The sequence below is a fragment of the Natrix helvetica genome (genome assembly GCF_964273705.1).
Source record: "Natrix helvetica genome assembly, chromosome: 3".
NCBI lineage: Eukaryota > Metazoa > Chordata > Lepidosauria > Squamata > Natricidae > Natrix > Natrix helvetica.
The window spans coordinates 138,251,094-138,275,475 of record NC_138549.1 but is presented as its reverse complement, the minus strand read 5'-3'; the positions used below and the strand labels follow the sequence as shown (position 1 = coordinate 138,275,475).

Here is a 24,382-nt window from a genome sequence, read left to right as displayed (position 1 = left end):
TCCAAAATTAGGGTTACGTCCTATGTATTGTCAAATACTTGTGCAGTAGCTTCAATTGTTTGATAACTTTCTGTGGTGGGTTCCTTCTTTGGATTACTCACCTTTCTTCCAAATATTTGAATAATTTCTTCCCCTTGTTCCTCTTTCATGACATCTTTGGAACATGGTTGATCTATAAAATGAATTATTTTATTTAAATAGAAGCCGTGGCGGCGCAGTGGTTAGAATGCAGTGTTGCAGGCTAATTCTACCGATTGTCAGCAGTTTGATTCTCACAGGCTCAAGGTTGACTGAGCCTTCCATCCTTCTGAGGTTGATAAAATAAAGACACAGATTGTTGGGGGCAATATGCTGACCCTATAAACCTGTTAGAAAGGACTGTAAGGCATTATGAAGTGGTATATGAGTCTAAGTGCTATTGTTAAGTGCTACTCCTCAAAAATAATTTTTGCAATCTTTCAGTTTTAGATGTATTTGATGTTCTTTAGCTCCCTCTTGTGGTCAAATAAGCAATTAAAATATTTTTGTAGATCAGCTAGTATCTATTAGCCAATCAGAATTCATTAAAACCAGAGGAGTTGAGTTTTCATAACAAACAATCCAAAATTGCACATTATAACTTCCAGTGTCAAATAAAGATAGTAAATTCATGGAAATGATAACATAAAACCGTAGTTTTTAAAATCCTTATGATTTTCCATCAAAATTTGAATATATATATATATATATATATATATATATATATATATATATATATATATATATATATATATATATATATATATATATATATATATATATATATATATATATATATATATATATATATATATATATATATATACTCCACTCTTCTTTCTTTTAGCACATCTTCTGCACTCCTCCTCCTCCTCATTCAACAATAATGATGTACTAAAAATGGCACCGATCTTCAAAAAGAAATACGAGGCTATGACTGAAAAGAGACTCCTTTAGCTTAGTAGCAATAGCAATAGTCCTTAGACTTATATACCGCTCCATAATGCTTTATTGCACTCTCTGAGTGGTTCACAGAGTCAGCATATTGCCCCCAACAATCTTGGAAGTTGCCCCTTAAAAATCATATGACACCCTCTCCCCTCCAAACTCCATTTCAGGCTCCACAGGATACTGAACAAAAATCCAACTGCTTTAGCAGAGAGCGCTGTGTTCACGAAAGATTCGAACCACTTCTAAGGAGTTTTTGAAGCATGCACTGTTACTTTTATATAAAATGAATTGAAACAAGGACATTGAAATTCAGTCTGAAATTAGTTTTCTGACACTTGCAATTTTACATGTATGTTTTCTAACTATCCGAGTGATGGCAAAATACTGATATCTATTCGTATACAAATATGTGAATGTCCTAGATTGTTTGGCTCTTAATATCCCATTTTCTTGTTAATGCCTGGCTTCATAAATGCTTGGCACCTAAACTCTAGTTATGTGCACAACAGCAACAGCTACAACAAACCAGCACTGAAGCATAACACCTAGTTGTTTATAGATACTTTATTTTGTTACCACTGCTTCTTACAATCCTTGCTAACCTTCTGTACTTATTCCCTTTCACCACCCTGCTTGCCTTGATTAAGAAGAGGAAGAATGGATAGAGGTGGAAGACGGTAGTAGAACCTTTATTTTCATTTTACTTTATAAATATTTCTTCATGTTACAATAGGAATATTTATTATTCATTGATGTATGGAAGGACCATATGTAACTGAAATATACACTATACATATAATCAGTAGGACTACTTAAACCACAAACATAACATAAAGAATGGGAACTGTAATACCGAGGAAGGAAAATAGTATTTTCCATATAACAAAAGTCATTTTCATTTGTAATAAGATAGAACTGGAAAATCCTAATATTCCATTTCAGGATTGAAAGTTAACAAACTATATCTAACTTAAATGATATCTTGGCACTATCTACATGGTTATCATAAAGAAGATGGAATGGATTTATTCTCTATTGCTCCATAAAGGAGGCTTAGAATCACTGGCTAAAAATTATAAGTTTAGGCTGCTAATCATATGAATTGTCAGATAGTGGAACAAGCTCCTACACCAAGTTCTCTGTCTGCAACTCTTTTTTGCTTCACTAGATTTTTGGCATACATTAATTCATCCGATCTATATTGCAGAAACGAAAGACTGCAAAATTATCAAAAGGAGAAAAAAATGTTTCTGCCCATTTTTCTTCAGCATTCATTATAATTATGGAGTTCTGATTATATCTAACTTATTTTAAATTTTAAAAAATCATTAACTTAAAAGATACAACTTGCTTATAATTTTCCTTTATTGTACCAGTAGATGTTCTAATATGCTGAACATTGTTTTGATCTATTCTTCATTTGTTTCCTTAATTTAACAGTTATTCTGTTTTGGAATGCATTGGAAATGGGGGAGTGGGAAATGTCCACTTAGATATATCCCGAGGAATCTGCCTAGAATCTAAATATCTAGGCCCTTGATATTTAAAGAGTGCCTTATTGAAATCTCAGATTATCCCAGAATTCTGTCTCCTTTCCTTAATCATCATGAAAGATATTTATAATTGAATCAAAATGTAACTAATGGGCATTTTGGAGAGGGGCAGATTTCTTTAGGAGTTATTGGAATCACAAATCAGTGATAGGTAGAACCAGAACCAAATTGAACAAAGCTCCCTCTTTCTCAGTCACCCCTTTTCAACATCCTCCTGTCTCTTTCTCTCTCCTCTGTTTCTAACATTTTCTTTTCTTTCTTTCCTCATACTGAGGAAAAATATTGCTCCTCTCAGAGGTCTGAATTGCTTGCTTGAAAACGGTCATTGAAATCAGACCAAGGACCTCATCAAATTGAGCTAAAGGTCACACATAACCACAGGACTGCTTTTCCCCCACTCTCTCTCTTTTTTTGGGAGGGGGGGACTTTGCTCTTTTTCAGCTCTTCTTCTTCTTTCACCAACTTTCCATAGCCTGACACTAATATATTGAAATATTTCTTTTTATTGGTTCATCTCTGTATAATTGCATTTGGTGGTTATTCTGGTGTTCTATTTTGTAGAAGGAGAAGACGAGCAAGTGGAGGAAATCAACGAAGATGCAGAAGAAGCCATAGCAGAAGGCATGCAGTGATTTTCTGCTAAACCAGTTTTGGGGTGATACTTTTTGGGGATGGGGGTTATGGGTATGACAATATGTCCTTTTACAATGCAGAGATGTATGAGATCTATAACTACATTTTTATAAAGCTTCACAGTTATATATAAATCATTAACGTCCCTACTTCTCCCAGTTTATGTTTCATGGGTATTATAAGACAGCTCAGAAACCAAAGAAAGTAATTTGTGCTTAGTGAAATCATTAGGAGATTCCCTTTTTCCACCCCAGGTCTCTTCACCTATGCATGGAAGCATAATGCTGTTTTAGAAAAATCAAGGTTTTATTGAAACCAGCAATTATTATATCTAAAACAGATAGATGCATGGATATCCACAACATGAAAAGATAAACTATATATCTAATGTTTTATGCTGACTATGTGTTATTTCCCCTTTCTTTATATGTAGGTTTTAGAAGGGGAATACTAACCCTTTCATCGGAAGGAACAAGTACTTTGAAATGTGTCTGAAAAGTAGCATTTTATTACTTGAAAGTCACTTTGATAGTATATCTATATTTGCAGGTGCTCATAACATTATAATCTGGTCCAGTTTTGATGTTACAATAAATTAGGAATGGAGATGCTACTGACTCTGATTATCAAACAAACCAGAATGTCAGTAATGTGAGCTTTCCCAGGAATGAGAGGATGAACTGCAAAGCATCCTAGGAATGATTTCAGGCATAGCTTATGAGAAATAAAATGCATCCAGAGGGAGTGGTGGTGTTGCAATGTGCTACAGTGCTAATCAAGTTCTTTACTCCTCTTTTAAAATAGAACCAGAAGAGCAAGCTAAAGAACATGAAGAAGGTAAGTAAATAGGAAATACTTGTACTTCATAACGGTCTGAGTGAGGGATTGTCTGAAATTCTCAGAGCTCTTATATTAGCTTAGGCTGAGTAAAGATTAACTCATATGTCATATTAGACTTGTTTAGCATCCATGGATCAAGAGGACCAAGAGAATGAGTTTAGTTTAAAATATGTTGGGAAGTAGAATAGAATGAGTGGTGATGTAGTATAACTTATGGTGGGACTTTTTTGTTTGTTTGTTTTTGGTCATGAAGGAAAGGTGGCATTGCTGTCCATGTCATTTTTAAAAGATACTCCGGTACACTCCAGATTGCACATTTATTATTGAAATATATAAAGTTTGGGTTTCAGTGATTTTAAAGATATTAAAAGGTGCACAATTGTGTTCAGTAATAGTTGTAAAACATGATTTAATAGTAAAGTTCAATTCTCAACTTGAGGGAATAAGGCAAAAACTAAATAAGCATCTACATTTAAGGAAATCAGGAATCAAACACTCATTCTATGCACCAAGAATTAGTTTGGTGTACAATAACATCCAAACATTGCTTAAAGAAGCATCTTGTTTGAAAAGGAGGAGAGAAGTATAAATATAAAACAAACTATATGATTAACTTCAGAAAAGAGAAAAGGGTGATCTGAACACTGGCAGATAATGCACTAAATTAAAACCATTGATATGAGCTGTGATGGCCCAGTGGTTAGACTGCAGTATTGCAGGCTAATTCTGCTGACTGCTGACTACCAGCAGTTCAGCAGTTTAGTCTCATCGGCTCAAGGTTGACTCAGCCTTTCATCCTTCCAAGGTTGTTAAAACGAGGACACAAATTGTTGGGGGCAATATACTGACTCTGTAAACTGGTTAGAGAGGGCTCTAAAGCACTGTGAAGTAGTACATACAGTAAGTCTAAGTACAACGAATGGAAACATGGTTTTTATTGTTTATTTTGTAAACTAGTAATCTTGTAGTTGGGATGCAACATTAAGTTGGCCTCTAGACCAGAGATCTTAGTATGCATACAATAGCTTCAGTATGCTTGGGGTAAAATTTGATTATGGTATACTAGCCAAAACATGGCAAAACAGACCAATATACCCTTTACTATTAATGGTGAATGTTACTAGTTACATGGTTGGTAAGACTGGTAACTAGTCTGCTCCTTCTCTTTACTGGGACAGAGAACACTTTAACAGTTAGTGAAAGCCTCAACTCATCAAAGTCATGATGGGAGTGGAGGTCAATTTCCATGAAATCATCCAGTAATGATTAGACATATAGAAAATTTTGATCTGGAATATAAAGGGAAGTAAACAATAAAGGACTTGAATTAATGAAACTGGGGGACAGAAAAAAGTTAAATTTTTTTTCTTACCACTATGCAACTATACTACTATTACATTTTGCTTAGCATTTATTAGCCCTTTTTGTATGATACTGCTTATCCACAAAAGAAAGAGCATAGTGTTTATGATGTTTTATAGTTTTGTACTTGTTTTTATTGCAGGGGAATCAAAGCCCAAACCCAAGTAAGTACATATGCCTTGACTGTTATGTTACCATAAATACATTAAAATATAACTTGTTTCTAGGCTACATTTTTGTCATACAGTTGCCTCGTAACATTCAGTGAATTTTATAGATTTAGATGAGATGCCATTACGTCTCATGTATAACCTGCCCATGTTTACCCATTGGTTCTGTTATCTTTTTTTCTTTCATAAAAGTTTTTAAAAAGGAAAAGATTTTTTAAAAAATTGACACTGGAGCTGTTGTCTTCTGTGCACTTTTTATGTAGTGGCAGCAGGTCTTCCATTCTATAGGTAATCTTTTAAGCGAATAATGATTCACAAGAGGGTTGCGGGTCTCCTGATGTGGCTGTTTATGCAGCCAGATGCTGCAGAAAATCACGACTCTGGGAAACCCTCATAAATCAATACATGTGGGACAGCCAGGCAAGGACACCCCCATAATCAATGCATGTAGGACAGGGGTGTCCAAACTTGGGAACTTTAAGACTTGTGGACTTCAACTCCCAGAATTCTGGGAATTGAAGTCTACAAGTCTTAAAGTTGCCAAGTTTGGACACCCCTGATGTAGGACAACTAACATGGATATCCTCATGCTCAACTGAGACCAATGAGACCAGGTTGGAGCTGGACTCAAATTGTTGCCGAAACTAATGTGCCATCCATACAGCTGCATCATTGCTCCTCAGGGTATATGTGAGTTTCATTGCTCCTCAGGGTATAGTTGGCCTATAAGGAAAATAGAAAATAAGGAGAGATGGTTTCTAAGGTTTGATTGTTTAATTAATTCTCCTCTTAGCACCGTTCCAGAGAACAAAACCCAGGCAAAAACAGAATAGAGACATAGACATGATGACTGAAGTTGGAAGCCATAAATATCAGCTGTCCTATCCCTGTTGTCTCTTTGCCTGCTTTCTCTTAGCTGCATGTCACTCAGATGCTTTAATCTGTCCTATTTAGCATAGATTGCCCCATTTATAGTATAGCTGCAACCAATCCATTTCACAGTCCTTTAGACCTGAAATCCTCTGGTGATTAACTAAGCTTTGGAGCAACCTGATACAAGGAGATCCCAGAGTGCTCTGCATGCAGCTGTCTTGGGATCCTCCATTATCGAGATGTCATTGCAGCATCAACAGCTGTCTGCACCAGCTAAGTTACTAAGTCTTTTTAGCTCCATATTCTGTGCACCTTCTTGCAATCTTGCAATACTTTTTATCATCTTGTCTAATTTCTGCTACAAATGGCAGGACCTTCATTTGCATTCTCAATATATCCGTAAGTTGATAGACTTTAGATCAAATTAACCATAACCATTAAACACTGGAATGATGTGAGTTTCATCTCCTAAGGTCAGAATATGGACTATCCTTGTTTCTTATTCTCTCTAGTCATTAGATGAGTCATTTATTCCTACAGTGAGGGTTCTGGTTGCACTTAGGCTTCAAAAGTTTGATAAATGATCAGGCCAGCAGGTTGGCTATCTTAAATTCCTATGAATGTATTTATTCTTTGAAATTATGATTGTCCTTTATATTCATAAATATAAACACAGACTTCAACCTAAACCTCCTATGGGCATTCACATAAAAATAAGGTGCAATTCTCTACTTTGGAAGAATCCCTTATATTTCTGTTGTAGGCTTATATACTAACTGGGAATAAATTCCATTGAAAACAGTAGATTTTCCCCCTTTTATATGTATTTTATATAAGTAATTATGTTGTTTAAAAATACAGTGTTCAATAAAACATTGAAAATAAAACAAGATAAGACCAAAAAATAAAGAGTCAATATAAATGAAAGAAAGTAGGCTTTTTTTATCATATGAAAGAAAAATACAAATTGTAAACATCATACTAAACAGATATTTCTATTTTTAAAAATGTATAGATAGAGATATTCTATTAGGAGGAAATATTAGGAATTGTTCTGATATAAATAAAAATTGAGACTAAATGTGAACAACATTTACTTTCAATTAAATGATTCGTCATGACTCAATTCTGCATCAACTTTTCAGATAATGCTGTTTCCCATACTTTTCAATACCTTTGATAAAAATTTTTATATATACCAATGTTTTACTACAGGAAAGCTAACAACTAATACCCAAAATTGAATGCATTTCTTTGCTGTTGTGTTTCCTTGTTTGTATTATTTTATATATCTTGGGAAAGTGTCTACATTTTATTTTCAAAATTACATAGGGTTATATAGCAAATAAACTTTTTAAAAGAATGAATTGCAGAACTGAAAGTACACGATCTTTTTAGGTAGTTCTGGAAGTTATCTAGAATTTTTAAAAATGTCAGCTACAGAAGGGATGAGACAGATGGAAAGCAGTTGCGGCTTGCAGCCTTAGATGAAACCCTCACAAGGATAGTATTCCAATGCCAGATATGAAGTTATTACAGCTGCTCAATATGTCATCTAAATCGGGTAAAGAGAAATAAAACTGCAATGACAGGTGGAGCCATGGCAACCATTGTGACGTTCCATTTGGTGCTTCCTCCCCCCCCCCACCAAAAAATAAATACGTTGAAATTACAGTGACATTGGCGATCAGTTTAAATAAATAACCATAGCAATGAAATTGTGACCATAAACATTATTTAAATAAATTAATAGAAATAAAATTTGCTTGGGGAGTTCTGAGACCAGCTATTATACTTTTAGCCTTATTCTAGATTTCCACTGTTGATAAGATGGTTTTATTCCTTTAACATTCTGGATGTGATACTGAGACTTTTCTGTTTTTAAGAAATGTTTTAGTCATGGACACATTTGGTTAAAATGTAAGATAATGCCCTTTAAATGGCATTGTGCGATTATTTTTTCACAGCTAAAGAAAGATTTTAAAACATTTTTTAAAAAAACCTACCAGTAAATGCCACAGGGGTTTTAAGAAACAATGAAGTTACTCTAAATTTAATCATTCTTGTTTACAAAAAGAACTATATTAATGCCATCCAATTAGATAAACATCACATGATCTAAACTGTTTCATGTAGCTTATAGTTCAGAGGATTATATAATTGAAGGCTTCTCCAAAATAAAAATAAAAATCAGTTGTAACAAGCAATATGTAAGTTATACAGGTATTCACCTAGTTTGTGATATGCTATTTTCTAGATTAAATATTTTTTTTATCTCAAAAGTGACAATGAATTTATTTCCTTATGTGCAATTTACACAATATAAAAACAATATTACAGTGTGTGAGTTTTGGCTATATTGTCTTGGATAAATTTATTTCAATTTGGAGATAAAACTCCTCAACACCAATGGGATTAAATTTGGCCTAATGATGTGAGAAATGCAACTGAATCAATGAACTCGTAGGTATGCAGAAAGAGACAGAATGAAATCAAGGTCAGGTATTGTATGATCCCTATTTTAATCTGTGTTTTCCTCTAATTTCAGGTTGTTCACACCTAATCTGGTCCCTCCAAAGATCCCTGATGGAGAGAGAGTAGACTTTGATGTGAGTATTCTTAGGCCATTGCCAGGGCCCAAACTAGTTCTTTCTTACCACTAGAGGTCCTTGAGAGAACAGTGCCAAATCTTGCTCATGCTTTTGTTGCCCTGCAGGATATTCACAGGAAGCGAATGGAAAAAGATCTGAATGAATTACAAGCTCTAATTGAGGCTCATTTTGAGAATCGAAAGAAGGAAGAAGAAGAGCTGATCTTCCTCAAGGACAGAATTGTATGTTGGAATTTCATACTTTTCATTTAGACACTCTTTATGGTCAGACCCAATTCTCCTAATCCTCTTACTAATGATTTAACTGTCAAAGTCACTGATTTTGCAGTTGTTCATACATAGCATCAAGATTGGATTTATTGACAGCTTCTGAATTGATGATTATAACAACATGTAATTCTAGGCACAATTCTTCTTAATAGGGAAGAGAACTGGACCGCACAAGCGGCAGGCGAGTGTGCGAGTACACAAAGCTTAATTTGTGCAAGAGTTGGTGCACAGGTGAAACCATCCCCTCCCCCCCATCACTGCCACCACTGCTGGTTCATGGAGCAGAAAAGTTGGGGACTGTTGTATTAAACTGGAAAGAAAATTGCAGATCTTTATTGCTAAAGCAATTCTATACATTTCTAGTAAGAAATAATATTCATAGAGAAATTTATGTCCTTAGTAAGTACATTCAGGACAGTAGTTATAATATACCATCTTTATTGCTAGAAGAAATGATTTGCAATTAATGTCTTGATTTATCTACAACAATAACTTTTATGCCACTTCAATTGAACTGGCAAAATTGTACTGCAAGTGCAATAGTTCTTGTCCCTTCTACATTGACAGTATCAAATTTTAACATGAATCCTAAATGATTGGGCCACTGTTCAGGAAGATATATTAAAAATTAAGCTTGCTTTATATAGGAGCAGCGACGAGCTGAACGAGCTGAACAACAACGGATCCGTAGTGAGCGGGAGAAGGAACGTCAGGCCCGTCTGGCTGTGAGTCTATCCAACATTTGTGGTGTAGTTTCCTAAGTGTTACTAGTGGAAGTAATTTTCTATTCTCACTCTAAATAGTTATCAATAATATCAGTCATAGCAAACATTCTGGGTTAATGCTTAATATTCCATTCACACTGACTTGACAAAACATAACTGAATTGTTTTCACATTAATCTTTAACTCAACATCAAGCTGAACTGTTTTGGGAGGTGACCACTGGCTTTGATAACTATTGTCCCATAGTTATTGTATAATGATATGATTAAATACCACACGATACACTATTCATTTGATTTTTTTTTAATTCAGAGAAAAGGATGGTGTTAGATGTATGACAATATAAATTGCTATATTTATAAAAAATAAAGTGCTAAATTTCATCAGCTGGTAATAATTGACCAATTACTGTCTATACTTGCAAATATGATAACTGATAGCTTTTGCAGTGTTGAAAATTCATGACAATTCTTGTCCCATTGATATTTGGTTCTGTAAGAGTTTTGTACATCCAGTCTGATCCTTCAATTCTTTTTCTGAGAATTGGAATCTTAAACCTAATGCTATTCAATTCATAGAGAGAAAAGCCAATTGTAACTATTAAATCTTTTTCTAATTGTCTTTTGGTGCAGTTGGACAACTTAAACAAAAATTAATTCAGAGTTATCACTGTTCTGGCTATGGCAAGAATTAGACTGCATTTATTTGCTATCGTCTTCTTAGTGGCATTTATTGGGTAAACATTTGACTTTATTATACATTCTCTATCCTTCTGAAATCAACGTCTCCTTTTTTGGTAGGAAGAGAGAGCTCGAAAAGAGGAAGAGGAAGCCAGGAAGCGGGCTGAAGAGGATGAGAGGAAGAAAAAAGCTTTCTCCAACATGCTTCATTTTGGAGGCTACCTTCAGAAGGTAGGCAACAGTCCATTGCAGTCCATTGCAAAAAAAAGTTGTATAAACTGTGTATATATTAAATTATATGGATGATGGCACATTTCACAAATACTTGTCATTTAAACAGAAGTACATTATATCTGAGTATAAAATGATGCAATCTGAGCTATTTGCTATCCACATTCTAATTATCCAGTTTCTAACTACAAATTCAAAGCCTCTCCTCCCCAATTATGTTAATTCTTCTTTTTTTAAAAACTTTTGAACTGGATTTGATTTACCTGGTCCTTTAAACAAAAGATATGCTTGGAGGAACTGCTGTGCTTTGTCAAGCAAGTGAAGGTCAAAATTCACAAATTTTGAACTCAGCATCTTCCCTCTTCCCTTGGAAAGATCTGCACTGATATATAAAAATAATTTTATACTTGCAATGCTTTCCCTTTGAAACTTTTTTTAATCTTTAGTTTTAATCCACATAACATTTTGCCCGTGAAAGGCCATTTAATGCATAGGTGACTTCTCAGATTCACCACTGGAGAGAAGCAATTTGGCTGAACTGGACAGCCACTGATGTCACTCATGAATTGGTTTCTTTAGACAGAGAAGAAAAGTGGGAAAAAACAAACAGAGCGGGAAAAGAAGAAAAAGATCCTCACTGAGCGCCGTAAACCCTTGAATATTGATCATTTGAATGAAGACAAATTGAGGTGAGAGGGGAGCTCATTCCTTAGTCAGAAGACATTGCTGGAGGGTCTTCTTTTCTTCAGGAGTGGAAAGCAAGAAATGAAATGAAAACTGGATTTTACCTGCCATTTCTTCTGTTTCTTAGATATGGTGTATGGCTGTGCACAAAGCAAATGTAGTCTAATTTCTGTCACTAATGTCACTCTCTCTCAGAGGATGGCATGAACATGTTACAACCAAAAAAGAGCTGCTGATGAACCATTTTCTAGTCCAAAGATAAATAACTGCAAATCCTATTTACTTTGGTTATATTGATGCATACCAAGCAGTTTTGCATGGCTGTAGAATATTGGGGGACAAATGGTGTAAGAAATACTCTAGAACAGAGGTGTCAAACCCTGGGCGTTACATTGCTGTCACGTGACATATCGCAATGTTTTCCCCCTTAGTGGAATTGGGGTGGGCGTGGTCTGCATGTGATGCATCCGCCAGTTTGACATCCCTGCTCTAAAGGTATAATAAAAGTAAACATACACTCAGTCTCTGAAAAGGGGTGAGAAATCTATGGTCTTCCAGAAATTGTTTAACTGCAGCATGGCAAATTTAACTCCAATGTAGGCAAAGTACAAAGCCAAGCTGGTGTTAAAATGTTAATACATATTAGAGTTCCCTAAGCAAATGGCCAAAAAACTTTGGTTTTAATAAAGCTGAATAGAATCAAATCTTGTTAATATTTAGATTGAAATCATCATGGAAGTCCAGGGCAGAGGTTTACACTGGGAAGTAAAAAAAAAAAAAACCCTGGAAGAAAGCAGTAGCAAACTACTTCTGTGTAGTTGCCATGAAGACAATAGGGATGTGTTCATAAAGTCCACCAGAAGTCAAGGTCAAGTCAAGAGACACTTTAATTTTTCCCAAGTCAGGGTTAGTGTACACTAATGTTTTTCTCATCGTGTAATTGATCAGGGTTTTGACATGTTTACAGTTCGTTAAACAGAATTGTCGGTTTGACTGCCCACAATTTGCCTTAAGAGATGCCAGCAGGATTATATCTTAAATAGATGCTACATAATTGTAATGATGACTGGTTGGGCTTCAGGCCGAAGAATGTACAGTATTGCTGGCATCTGAGCTAAAAAGAAAAGACCGCTAGAGGGTGCAAAGATCACATAGAAAAATACACAACTTCAAGCGACTGGTTGAGGGTTTTAGAAAACACCGTGTCCTGCCAAGGGTGGATCACATTACAGAAATAATGATGGAGAGATTCTCATTTTCCTTTTTTTGATTGTTTGTTTTAGTCTTCTTTCCATAATAATTAAGGGGAGGGAATAATTCTCTACCTCTTAAAGAGGTAGTACAAATTAGTCTATTGTTTGAAAACTAGTCACAGTTTCAGTCACAAATTAACTTCCGTGGACCTTACTTCATACTTAAGTGGTCAGTAGAGGGGGCGTGCAAAAGTGCACTAACATGCCTATCGTCCCTGTCTTTGTATTTTTATTCTCTTATTTTTGTTCTCATTTTTGTTTGACAAATTCATATAAATAAATAAAGAAATCTCCATGGGACAATTTGCCATGGCCAACTTGCCATGAGACAAGAGTTCACTAATATCAAAGTTCCCAATGTTTGGAAAGTGCTTCAGACTTCAAGGTTTAAGAGGACCTTTGTATGAATTGCTTCTACAATCCTTCTATGGTTTACATGGGCTTTTAGGAGTTGTGATTTCCAGATCACAAGAGCCAGATGTGTAGACTGACGAAAAAGAAGGAAATAAGAGGTTGTCAGGTTTTCCTCTATAGGATTGGACTTTTATATGGGCCAGAAAATGTGAGGAAGCAAGTGCTTCTTACAAGGTTATCCCAAGGAACCAACCACTGAATACTGTTTACCATCTTAGATACTGCTACACTGGTTTGTTCAGGCTGTTCCCTACTTACCCAAAAGCTGAATTCTGAAAAACCAGTCAGCATATGAACTCATTAAATTAGAATGCAATACAATCTCCATCGTCCCTTCTGCTATGATGAATGGCCATGCTAGCTATGGGAGCAACATCTAGACCAACAGGCTTCCATTATGTATTTCACTTAATTTAGAACTAACATGACTAGTACTTTTACTAATGTCATGTCTTCTCAAACCAGGGAAAAGGCCAAGGAACTGTGGCAGAGCATTCATGATCTTGAGGCTGAGAAATTTGATTTACAGGAAAAGTTCAAAAGGCAGAAATATGAGGTAAGACTGAGCATTGATATCAATTTCTTTACAGCTCTGGATTCTGTATAGGGTAACCAAATGTCACTTCTTACTAAGACAGTGAAATTAAAGGAGAAATATTAGATCTTTGGGGAGCTTTGTAGAACTTTTTAAAAAACTTTTGAGAACATTTTCATTATTGAAGTCAAATTATGTCAATGTAGCAGCATGCATTATTAAAAGATCTGTAGTCATGCAGATCCGACTATCGTGTTAACAATGTACAAATTCTACAGGACACAAATGCAAGCTTTGCATCCATAAAAGTTATCTTGGGAGAGTTATCTGCCCAAAGAATTTTTCCATTTGACCTGGAAATGAGCTGTCAGTAAATGATTGCAGATGTCTCAATAAAACTTGCTGTACAGCTGAACACAGGCCTGTGATTCAGTACTGCCATTTGTACAGTGCAAAAGTTTTCGTAACTGTTTTTAAAGCCACAAAGCAATCCCCCAACAAGTAGAGCAGTGTTTCCACCCCTCTCTGTAATTATCACAAGGGAGTTAAATGGGAAGACGGTTATTCTTTTAAATACATGATCCCTAATTGGCTGGGATCACCTGTGCAACTGATCCAGGAAGGAAAAGAATTGCTTTTATGCTCAATTAACTTTCCTTGCTTTGAGGAATATTATTGTGTCATGCCTTCATGAAATACTGTTAATGACAAAATCTTTCATTGGCTGGTATTATTCACATTTCTGTGAGTAAGAAATATCAATCAGGAAATGGGTGGACTGAAGCAGAATGGACAGAAGGAATCATGTTGATGATTGATCTCAGAGAAAGTTGAATATTTTCCTCATTTGGGTGTTCTAGTCATATTTTCTTTGCACTGAAGTCACTACTGGAAACGAAAATGGACAAGCTTTCAACACAACCTTGGTATTTACTCCCCTCCTTATTTATTTTCACTACAAAATGACCTATTTTTTCACCAAACAAGAACAGACAGGCATGAGTAATCTGACATGACTCACCTGAATGACAATTTAGATTTATTTCCATTTGGAACCAACATCGTAAGTCAGCACTGAGGATCTCTTTACATGAGTGAAGTTACTTCTGTGCTTCAAGTGGATACAGTTTAATAGGTGGGAAAATAGTTTAAACCTGCTTTCCCCGACCTGACTAGTTTTATTTATGCTTGGACTATAATTATCAATATTTCTCATTGGCAAGGGGAATTCTAAGATTTGTACTCCCAATATATGTGGGCACCCCAGGTTAGCAAAGTATATTTTAGGCATAGGAGTAGGGGAAAGGCCTTGAGAAATGGGGTAAAAAATGTTGCCTAGATAACGGTGAGATAAGAGGGGGCCTAGCCCACATTGCGCAATGCGCAGGGAAAGAGGTGGAGAAGAAACCCTCCCTAGCTTTTCAGGTTGTAAAAGTGGCAGTAGGAGATTTGAATTTTCAGACTTGCAAAATGGATGTCAGCTTTCCCAGGCAGACTAGATAGGAAACAAATTCATTGTAAAGCTCCATTAACAGAATCTTGCAAGTCTGAAGGCCCATTTTGCAAACGTGAGGTTTCCTACAAACCTCAAGATACTTCTAACTTCTGCCTTTAGAGATCCATTTTACCTACATAAGAATTTATATCAAAAAGAGACTCTAGAAAGAGTGCAGAGAAGAACAACAAAGATGATTAGGGGAAATGGTGGGTTGCTAAGCTGTTTCCTACCAGTTCACTCGTGTATGAGGGTGGGTGGATCCTCTCACCACTGCCACTTCTGATTAGGGGACTGGAGGCTAAAACATATGAAGAATGGTTGCAGGAACTGGGTATGTCTAGTTTAATAGAAAGAAGGACTAGGGGAGACATGATAGCAGTGTTTCAATATCTCAGGGGTTGCCTCAAAGAAGAGGGAGTCAAGCTATTCTCCAAGGCACCTGAGGGCAGAACAAGAAGCAGTGGGTGGAAACTAATCAAGGAGAAAAACCACTTAGAAATAAGGAGAAATTTACTGACAGAACAATTAATCAGTGAAACAACTTGCCTCCAGAACACTGGTGGGATTGAATTTTTTTTACTACAGGTTCTGTGGACATGGCTTGGTGGGCGTAGTATGGCTTGGTGGGTGTAATATGGCTTGGTGGGTGTGGCATTCCCACCCCACTCCAGGAGAAGGTTACTGCAAAATCCCCATTCCCTCCCGATCAGCTGGGACTCGGGAGGTAGAGAATAGATGGGGGTGGGGCCAGTCAGAAGTGGTATTTACCAGTTCTCCGAACTACTTAAAATTTCCTCTACAGTTTCTCTTATAACTGTTCAGAACCTGCTGAATACAACTTCTGCTCCAGAAGTTGTGAATGTTCCAACACTGGAAGTTTTTAAGAAGATGTCTTCTAACCATGTGTCTGAAGTGGTATAGGGTTTCCTGCCTAAGCAGGGGATTGGACTAGAAGGTCCCTTCCAACTCTGTTATTCTATTCTATTCTATTATAAAAATGAATTTGCTCTTAACATTTATGAACAGCTATCTCACTCCTTCTCCTCATGGATATTGGTGTTATTCAGGTATCAATAAATGAATATTTAAGATTTTTTTCTCAGGATCACCATTTCTGTGTTTCTTTTAATAGTTCCTTTGCAAATGTTTTAATGTTTATAGAAGTAATGAGCTCTTCATTCAGCCTTTGGTGAAGGAGAGTGAAACACTTTACTACATCGCCAATAAAAATTGCTTGCCATTTTTTAAAATGTTTAATTATAATTTCCTTTTTGAGCCATTGAGAATTGGATACATACAAGTTTCATACTTTTTTATTAATAGTATTTTCATTTGATATTCACTTATACTATCTGTGATCTAAACAAAAAAGCAATAAAAACACAGCATGGCATAAACCAGTGTTAATATAATCAATATCTAATCCCAGTAGTGTCATAATTTAAATCACTGACAAGTATTGTCATGAAAAGTTCTTCTAGCTTCATAAAAGCCTTACAAATATTTAAATATATTAAAATTACATTGCTTAAGATGGAGTAAATTCTAATGAGTGCGAGCTAGATGGAAGAAAGCTTTGAAATGCAAGGTGCCTATTCTAAGATAAGAGAAAATTAAGTCATCCTGATTGCATAAGTGACCCAAGCCTGCACAAATATTATGATTGAGTGGCATTTTTATGGATGTAGAAAGTCAGCACCAGCAGTTTAAACTAGTAATACACCCATATATTCAGCTACTTTAAGAATTGGCAAAAAGGGGGGGGGGCAATTGGGAGAGATCCAAGCCTATAGAGACCATGCAATTCTGGACTTAACCCACAAAACAGAGGGTTAGGCAGAGTTAGGAAACTAGGCAGCAAACTGCAATAATAATTCAGGAGAGACACAAAGATAGGAACTAATCAATGCTTAGAAATGGCTGAATTCTCCAGAGGTTCAGATGGTGAAAGTTAAAAAAAAAGTATGGATTTATTCATGAAAGGCTATAATATTCTCCTTTCTCTAACCCTAACCAGATTTCCTTACTTACTGCACGCTGTGATGAGTTAAGCAAGTAGTAAGTATAGCCTGTTTCCTGGAAACATCATCTATGGTGTGGAGCTATGTATGCAACTTGCTGCTCTCGATAGTGTCCTCCAATGTCCCTGTGAAGTCTGGATGCTATCAATACCTTTTCAGATAACTTTGTTGTTCTTTGGCATGTTTGCCTGCTTGGTTTGATTCCTATAATCAAGTTTAAGTCTCGTGAGGTCATGCAGCCTTTTCTCTTTTCAGCCATCAAGGCTATGGACATGAAAAATCTTTTGGAAGCTTTCTTTTCTAATTGGAACTCTGTACCAGAAGCAGCAGCAACTAAGCAGCCTAGCCTAACTAAACAAATATTGTTTTTCCAGTTCTCCCTTTCTTTTACTCCAATCTTTGATCCTTCTCCTAAATCAGTGGTTCTCAATCTGTGTGTCGGGACCCCTTTGGGAGTCGAGCGACCCTTTCACAGGGGTCGCCTAAGACCATTGGAAAACACATATTTTCGATGGTCTTAGGAACTGAGACACCAATTTTATGGTTGGGGGTTACCACAACATGAGGAACTGCATTAAAGGATCATGGCATTGAGAAGGTTAAGAACCACTGTCCTAAATAAAAGTAAGGTGATTCTTTTGCTTTGGGCAATGAACGTTTCTTTTCTTGTTAACTTCATTATGTATCTCAAATTATTAGAAATGTTGTAGGTTAACTAACATTAAATTGTTTGTTCCTGTTGTATATGTATCTTTAGTTGCTTTGCAATTTCTCCTTTTCGGAATTCTGAAACTTAATCGACACACATTATGACTGGCTGACATTTCAATTTCCCACATAGCAATGCAACTTAGTTTTGTGGCATTATTAGCATTGCTCCCATATTTATGAATGCTTTGAGTGATCTCCATGAAGAGGACATGGTTGTACAGAGAAAATGCATAATGTTCAAAATGAAGAATACTGTGGAGCTGTGCTAAAGGAAGTACAGTTTGAAGAAATGCAGATCCTGCCACAAATAGCAGAGCTTTCCTTTTAAGCTTCTGAAAGGAGAATATTCACCTACCATTCTGTTGTTAGAAAAAATCTCAATGGAAACATGGAGAAGCAATATGAAAAATGAAGCCCTCAGAGATTAGAAGAGCAGGCAACTGAATTTAAATCTCCTCTTCATTGAAAGAAGGCATATTGTAAGAAAAAGTTACACTGATATAATAAAAAAGGGAAATAAGGATGGAGATAAATAAACATAAAGCAACCAAATATGTTTCTGGTTCTCACTTCCACATCTGCTACCGCCTGCAAGCCTTTCTGACTATTGGGGATAATCAATGTCTGTGTTCTTTTCTTGGCTTCATACTGTGCTGACACAGTAGCTCCCATGCTTTCTTCTTCTTGAAACATCATTACCTATTTATTTTTCTTCCAGATTAATGTTCTACGGAACCGCATTAGTGATCATCAAAAGGTGTAAGTACTCAGAACATGTAGTAAAAGGTCCATCATGTTTCATAGCATCAAGCACTCCCAGTAGATCTTCCACATTTATTTATCTCTTTTTTTTCCTTTGCACTTCACAAATCTTTCCAGCTTTAAAGTGTGCTCTCTTTTTTGTCTTCTTTTTATTTCTTTTCCCGTTCTGCTTCATTCATTTCTACTAATCCTTTGCTCTTCATTTCTTGCCTTTCCTGTTGTTGCAACCCAAGGCTAATAAATGAAGACAACACCTTCTGCAGCTTGGTATTCAGGTGTCTTGAATGAAGCACTTCTACTATTTGCAACTTATATCATTCACTGCTACTTTTTTTAAGTGCCATTGCTTTTCTTATTTAATTTCTTTGTCACTTATTTCAATTGAGCTTTATCACTTTCTCTTCTGTCTACCATTTTTATAAATTTTGTTTTCCCATTATTATTTATTCTACATATTGGGTGTAGGAGGGTCATTAAATTTTTTATGAAAGAGTGAGATCAAGAAGGCTCCCATGGGAGTGAAACAATTTTCGATGCAACAATATCCTATCTTTGCCATTAGTGGATCTTTTCCAATTATTTGACTAGATCAGGGGTGGGTTCCTGCCAGTTGTAACCTCTTCTATAGAAGAGGTTCCACAAATCTACAGTGCCATTTAGAACCGGTTCCAGCTCCCTCCTCCCGCCCGTCCACCCATCATCAAGATGAAGAGTGAGAGGAGGAATTCTGGAAGTTGAAGTCCACAAGTCTTAAAGCTGCCAAGTTTGAACACCCCTGGGGTTTTTTTCTAAAGGGTTAGGGGTGCAAGGGTCTTGTAACTTGACAGATTTAAGACTTGCACACTTCAATGCCAGAGTTCCTGAGCCAACATGACTGGAGGAGGAATTCTGGGAGTTGAAGTCCACAAGTCTTAAAGCTGTCAAGTGAACACTCCTGGGAGTTTTTTTCCCTAAAGGGTTAGGGATGCAAGAGTTTTGTAAATTGACAGCTTTAAGACTTGCATGCTTCAATGCCAGAGTTCCTGAGCCAACATGACTGGAGGAGGAATTCTGGGAGTTGAAGTCCACAAGTCTTAAAGCTGTCAAGTGAACACTCCTGGGAGTTTTTTTCCCTAAAGGGTTAGGGATGCAAGAGTTTTGTAAATTGACAGCTTTAAGACTTGCATGCTTCAAATGCCAGAGTTTCTGAGCCAACATTTTGGTTGCTAAGCAAGAGCATTTTTAAGTGAATTTCACCACATTTTACAAGTTGGCCATGCCCACCCAGTCACATGACTGCCAAGACACTCCCACAGTCACATGGCCGGCAAACCACTCCCACAAAGCAGGCCACACCTACAGAAGAGGTTCTAAAAAAATTGAAAATCACCACTGGACTAGATCCACTCCCAAACAATTTGGTATTCTCCAATAAAGTTGGATTATAACTCTCAAAATTCTAAGCCAGGGATGTCAAAGTTGATTTCATTGAGGGCTGCATCAGGGTTGTGTTTGACCTCTGTAGGGCAGGGGGAGCATGGCCAGCTCAACATCACTCATCTTGGGGGTGCCTGTGATGGCCTGAGTGCTCTGCCAGCAAAATTGGGCTCCTGAGTTGCCTTTTTGCCTGCAATGGCCTCCTGCAACCCTCTGCCTGCAGAAATGGAATGTGGGAGGGCCACCAGTGACCCTTCCAAGGTCTGTTTTTGCTGGCAGAGGCACCATGGGCAAGTCCGTTGTTGTTTTTTCCAGGGCAGCCCCATGGGCCACATGTAAGCACCCAATGGACTGGATCCAGGCCATGGGCCTTTAGTTTGACACCCTTGTTCTAAACCAGTGATGGCAAACCTATGGCACACGTGCCACAGGTGGCATGTGGAGCCATTTGTCAGGGCACGCGAGGCGCTGCCCTGTCAGCTGACCAGCGTGCATGTGCGCCCTGGCCAGCTGGGTTCACCCTTTTTAAAAGCCATTTTTGGCCCTCCCCAAGCTCAAAAGGATTTAAAGGAGCTTGGGGAGGGCGAAAACAGCCTCCCCCGCCCGCCTGGAGGCCCTCCGGAGGCTTCATGAGCTTCCCTGAAGCCTCCAGAGTGCAAAAACCCAGCACTACGGGCAAACCAGAAGTTCGGGAACGGACTTCAGGTTTGCTCAGAGGTTCGTTTTGACTGCTCTGGAGGCTTCAGGGAAGCCTCCTGAAGGTCCCTGAAGTCTTCAGAACGCTTAAAACGACCCTCCGAGCAAACCGGAAGTCACTTCCAGTTTGCTCTGAGGGTTGTTTTAAACGCTCTGAAGGCATCAGGGAAGTCTCCGGACCATCCCTGAAGCCTTCGGAACGCTTAAAACGACCCTCCGAGCAAACCGGAAGTCACTTCTGGTTTGTTCGGAGGGTTGTTTTAAACGCTCCAAAGGCGTCAGGGAAGCGTCCGGACCATCCCTGAAGCCTTCCGAACGCCTAAAACAACCCTCCGAGCAAACCGGAAATCACTTCCGGTTTGCTCGGAGGGTAATTTTACGCGTTCCGAAGGCTTCAGGGAAGCCTCCGGACGGTCCCTGAAGCCTCCGGAGGGCCTCCGGGGGGGGCAGGGGAAGCTCTTTTCGCCCTCCCAAGGCTCCTATAAAGCCTCTGGAGCCTGGGGAGGGTGAAAAAAGCATGTAAAATGGGGGGGTCACACGTGTTGTGCGCGCATGCACACTGGGGAGGTCGCGCATTGCATTATGGGTGCAACATGCCCACACATGACCCCCCTGCGCTCCCCCCACTTGTGGCACGTGAGCCAAAAAAGGTTCGCCATCGCTGTTCTAAACCATTACAGACATTATAGTCAAATACATCTGAGAAGAGACAGCTTGGTCTCTTCTCCTTATGTTTTATTCTTTCCCATCCCAATCCAATTTGTTGATCTTATGCCTACTGCCACATTTTTCTCTATTTCTTCATGTTCATTTCTAATTTTCCTTCTCCAGCTGCAGTTTTCACTAAGTTCCTTTGCAGCTCCTGAAGCTATTTTTCTTTTCATCCCTGAACATCATTAGTTTCTCACAGAACGTCATTTTTCTCATTCTTTCACTGCACCTCCATACTAAGTGCAAGAAAACTGCATTAATTAAGATGCATTTCTGATACTTTTCTATGGCATGGCTTGCTTCTGTTCAGTTTTACCACACTATGTGGTGTCAAAATTCAGCTTTGAAGTAGAAACCATTCCTCACCTTGGGATCATATAATTCATTTTCTAAGACCCAGAACATTATGTGTCTTATCTGATATGTCAGAACTATTCTACTCAATTATGAACTATCAGCCAACATTGATATCTTTCCATTTTCCTTGGCTATGAGTCTCAGTTTGGAGATGGGGAATAAAGGCTCAAAGAGGCTAAAATCTCCTTGATGTTATATGCATAGATTGTAGGAGTAAGTCTACACCAAGTGGAAACTCTTGATACTTTTTATCTTTATATGGACATTGTTTCTCTTATTGATGTGAGTGACAAATATAGCTGCTTGTAGACCGGAATAGTTCTAGGTTCCTATTTCAACTCAGAAACGCTTGGTCGCGTTGGTTGATGATCTCTGGAGGGCCAGAGATAGGGGTTGTTCCTCTATCCTGGTCCTATTAGATCTCTCAGCGGCTTTTGATACCATCGACCATGGTATCCTATTGCGCCGGTTGGAGGGGATGGGAGTCGGAGGCACCGTTTTGCGGTGGTTCGGCTCCTACCTCTCCGACCGGAAGCAATGTGTGTTGACAGGGGGGCAGAGGTCGTCCCTGAGGCCACTCACTTGTGGGGTGCCACAGGGGTCGGTCCTCTCGCCTCTCCTGTTCAACGCATATGTGAAGCCGCTGGGTGAGATCATCCGTGGTTTTGGGGTTGAGTACCACCTGTACGCTGATGATACTCAGCTGTACATTTCAACCCCAAACCACCCCAACGAGGCTGTTGAAGTGATGTCCCGGTGTTTGGAAGCCGTCGGGGTCTGGATGGGTGACAACAGACTCAAACTCAACCCCTGCAAGACTGAGTGGCTGTGGGTACCGGCACCTCGGTTCAGCCAGCTGACTCCATCGCTGGCCATAGGGGGCGAACAACTGTCCCCTGTGGAGCGGGCGCACAATTTGGGCGTCCTCCTTGATGCCCGGCTGTCAATGGAGGACCATGTGGCAGCCGTGGCAAGGGGGGCGTTCCACCAGGTTCGCCTGGTGCGCCAATTGCGCCCCCTACTGGACCGGAGTGCCCTGCGCACGGTCACTCATGCGCTGGTGACGTCTCGCCTGGACTACTGCAATGCCCTCTACATGGGGCTTCCCTTGGGACGCATCGGGAGACTGCAGCTAGTTCAGAACGCAGCCGTGTGGGTTATTATGGGGAGTACACGTTACTCCCACGTAACACCTCTCCTGCGCGAGCTGCACTGGCTACCTGTGGCCTTTCAGGTGCGTTTCAAGGTATTGATCACCATCTTTAAAGCGCTCCATGGCATAGGACCTAGTTATCTGCAGGATCGCATCCTACCACACACGTCCCTGCGACCTATTCGCTCACACAGGGAGGGGCTCCTCCTGGTGCCGTCCGCTAGGCAATGCCAGCGGGCGACACCTAGGAGTAGGTCCTTCTCTGTGATGGGCCCAACCCTCTGGAATGACCTCCCCCCAGACATTCGAACTACCACCGACCTCCGTTCCTTCCGTCAAAAGTTAAAGACTCACCTATTTCAATCAGCTGGCCTGGCACTTTCTTAGTTTTTACCTCCCGGGGATTTATTTTATTTTAATTGGGTTTGGGGTTTTAATTGGGATGTTTTTAGGGTTAGAATATATTTATTTCTTGTACAGCCTATCTCCCCCTCCAAATGTATTTTAAATGTATTTTATTGTTATGACTGTATTTTATTTGCATTGACTGTACACCGCTCCGAGTCCCTTTTTGGGAGAGGGGGCGGTCTAAAAATCTAAGAAATAAATAAAATAAATAAATAAATAATAAACAAATGGCATCTTGATTAGGAATGTCTTGATTTCTGGTGGCCTTTTTAGATTCATCAAATAAAACGTATTGATTAGACTAATCTACTGAGCACTACTAAACTATATTTCTTCTTTTGTCTCCTCATTTATTTCAGGAAAGGGTAAGTAGCATGTTGTGCCCTTTGGGGTGTATTGATCTGCTGTGCGAGTTTGCATTGTGCAAATACTTAAAGGAATGGCTTTAAGCATCACTCTATGTTATCTTTGGTTTTACAGCAAATTCTGATTTCTTATCTATCTCTATTGATGGCCAACTTTGGTTTTATGCAATGCTTTTTACACTCTGATTTCAGTTTTATTCCTGGATAATCAGGGAAGAGTCAGGGGTTTTCTGCCATTGAACACTGATATTTCCTCTCTACCTTCCAAATTTGATAGTATGATCTGAGGATGCTCTGGAAGCTGATACAGGGAGCCTGGGCTGCTATAGAAAGTGGAGGAAAGAGTAATTTTGTCAGATCAATAAAAGATAAGGTTATAGGACTGGCAAAAATAAGTACTAGAGGCTAATGGTAATCTGGGAAATCTCTGCGAATCTTTTCAGGTTAGTAAATATCATTCTTAATCTGCTCTCAAATTTAG

At 38.4% G+C, this 24,382-nt stretch overlaps 2 protein-coding genes across 2 annotated transcripts in view; one reads left to right on the top strand and one right to left on the bottom strand.

Moving 5' to 3' along the window:
• The window catches only part of TNNT2 (troponin T2, cardiac type), a gene marked incomplete at its 5' end in the record, with an annotated part of 33,704 nt that overhangs the window by 4,668 nt on the left and 4,654 nt on the right, over positions 1 to 24,382 (top strand). Inside the window, 11 exons of the mRNA XM_081949178.1 lie at positions 1,617 to 1,646; positions 3,084 to 3,143; positions 3,960 to 3,992; positions 5,500 to 5,521; positions 8,949 to 9,009; positions 9,117 to 9,233; positions 9,929 to 10,006; positions 10,807 to 10,917; positions 11,497 to 11,606; positions 13,734 to 13,824; positions 18,752 to 18,792. Of these exons, the coding sequence (XP_081805304.1) occupies positions 1,617 to 1,646; positions 3,084 to 3,143; positions 3,960 to 3,992; positions 5,500 to 5,521; positions 8,949 to 9,009; positions 9,117 to 9,233; positions 9,929 to 10,006; positions 10,807 to 10,917; positions 11,497 to 11,606; positions 13,734 to 13,824; positions 18,752 to 18,792 (754 nt within the window). The remainder of the gene's footprint in view (positions 1 to 1,616; positions 1,647 to 3,083; positions 3,144 to 3,959; positions 3,993 to 5,499; positions 5,522 to 8,948; positions 9,010 to 9,116; positions 9,234 to 9,928; positions 10,007 to 10,806; positions 10,918 to 11,496; positions 11,607 to 13,733; positions 13,825 to 18,751; positions 18,793 to 24,382) is intronic.
• PKP1 (plakophilin 1) overlaps positions 5,528 to 24,382 on the bottom strand; it is a 93,649-nt gene continuing 74,794 nt past the window's right edge. Inside the window, exon 14 of the mRNA XM_081947522.1 lies at positions 5,528 to 6,250. The gene's annotated coding sequence lies outside the window, so the exon portion shown is untranslated. The remainder of the gene's footprint in view (positions 6,251 to 24,382) is intronic.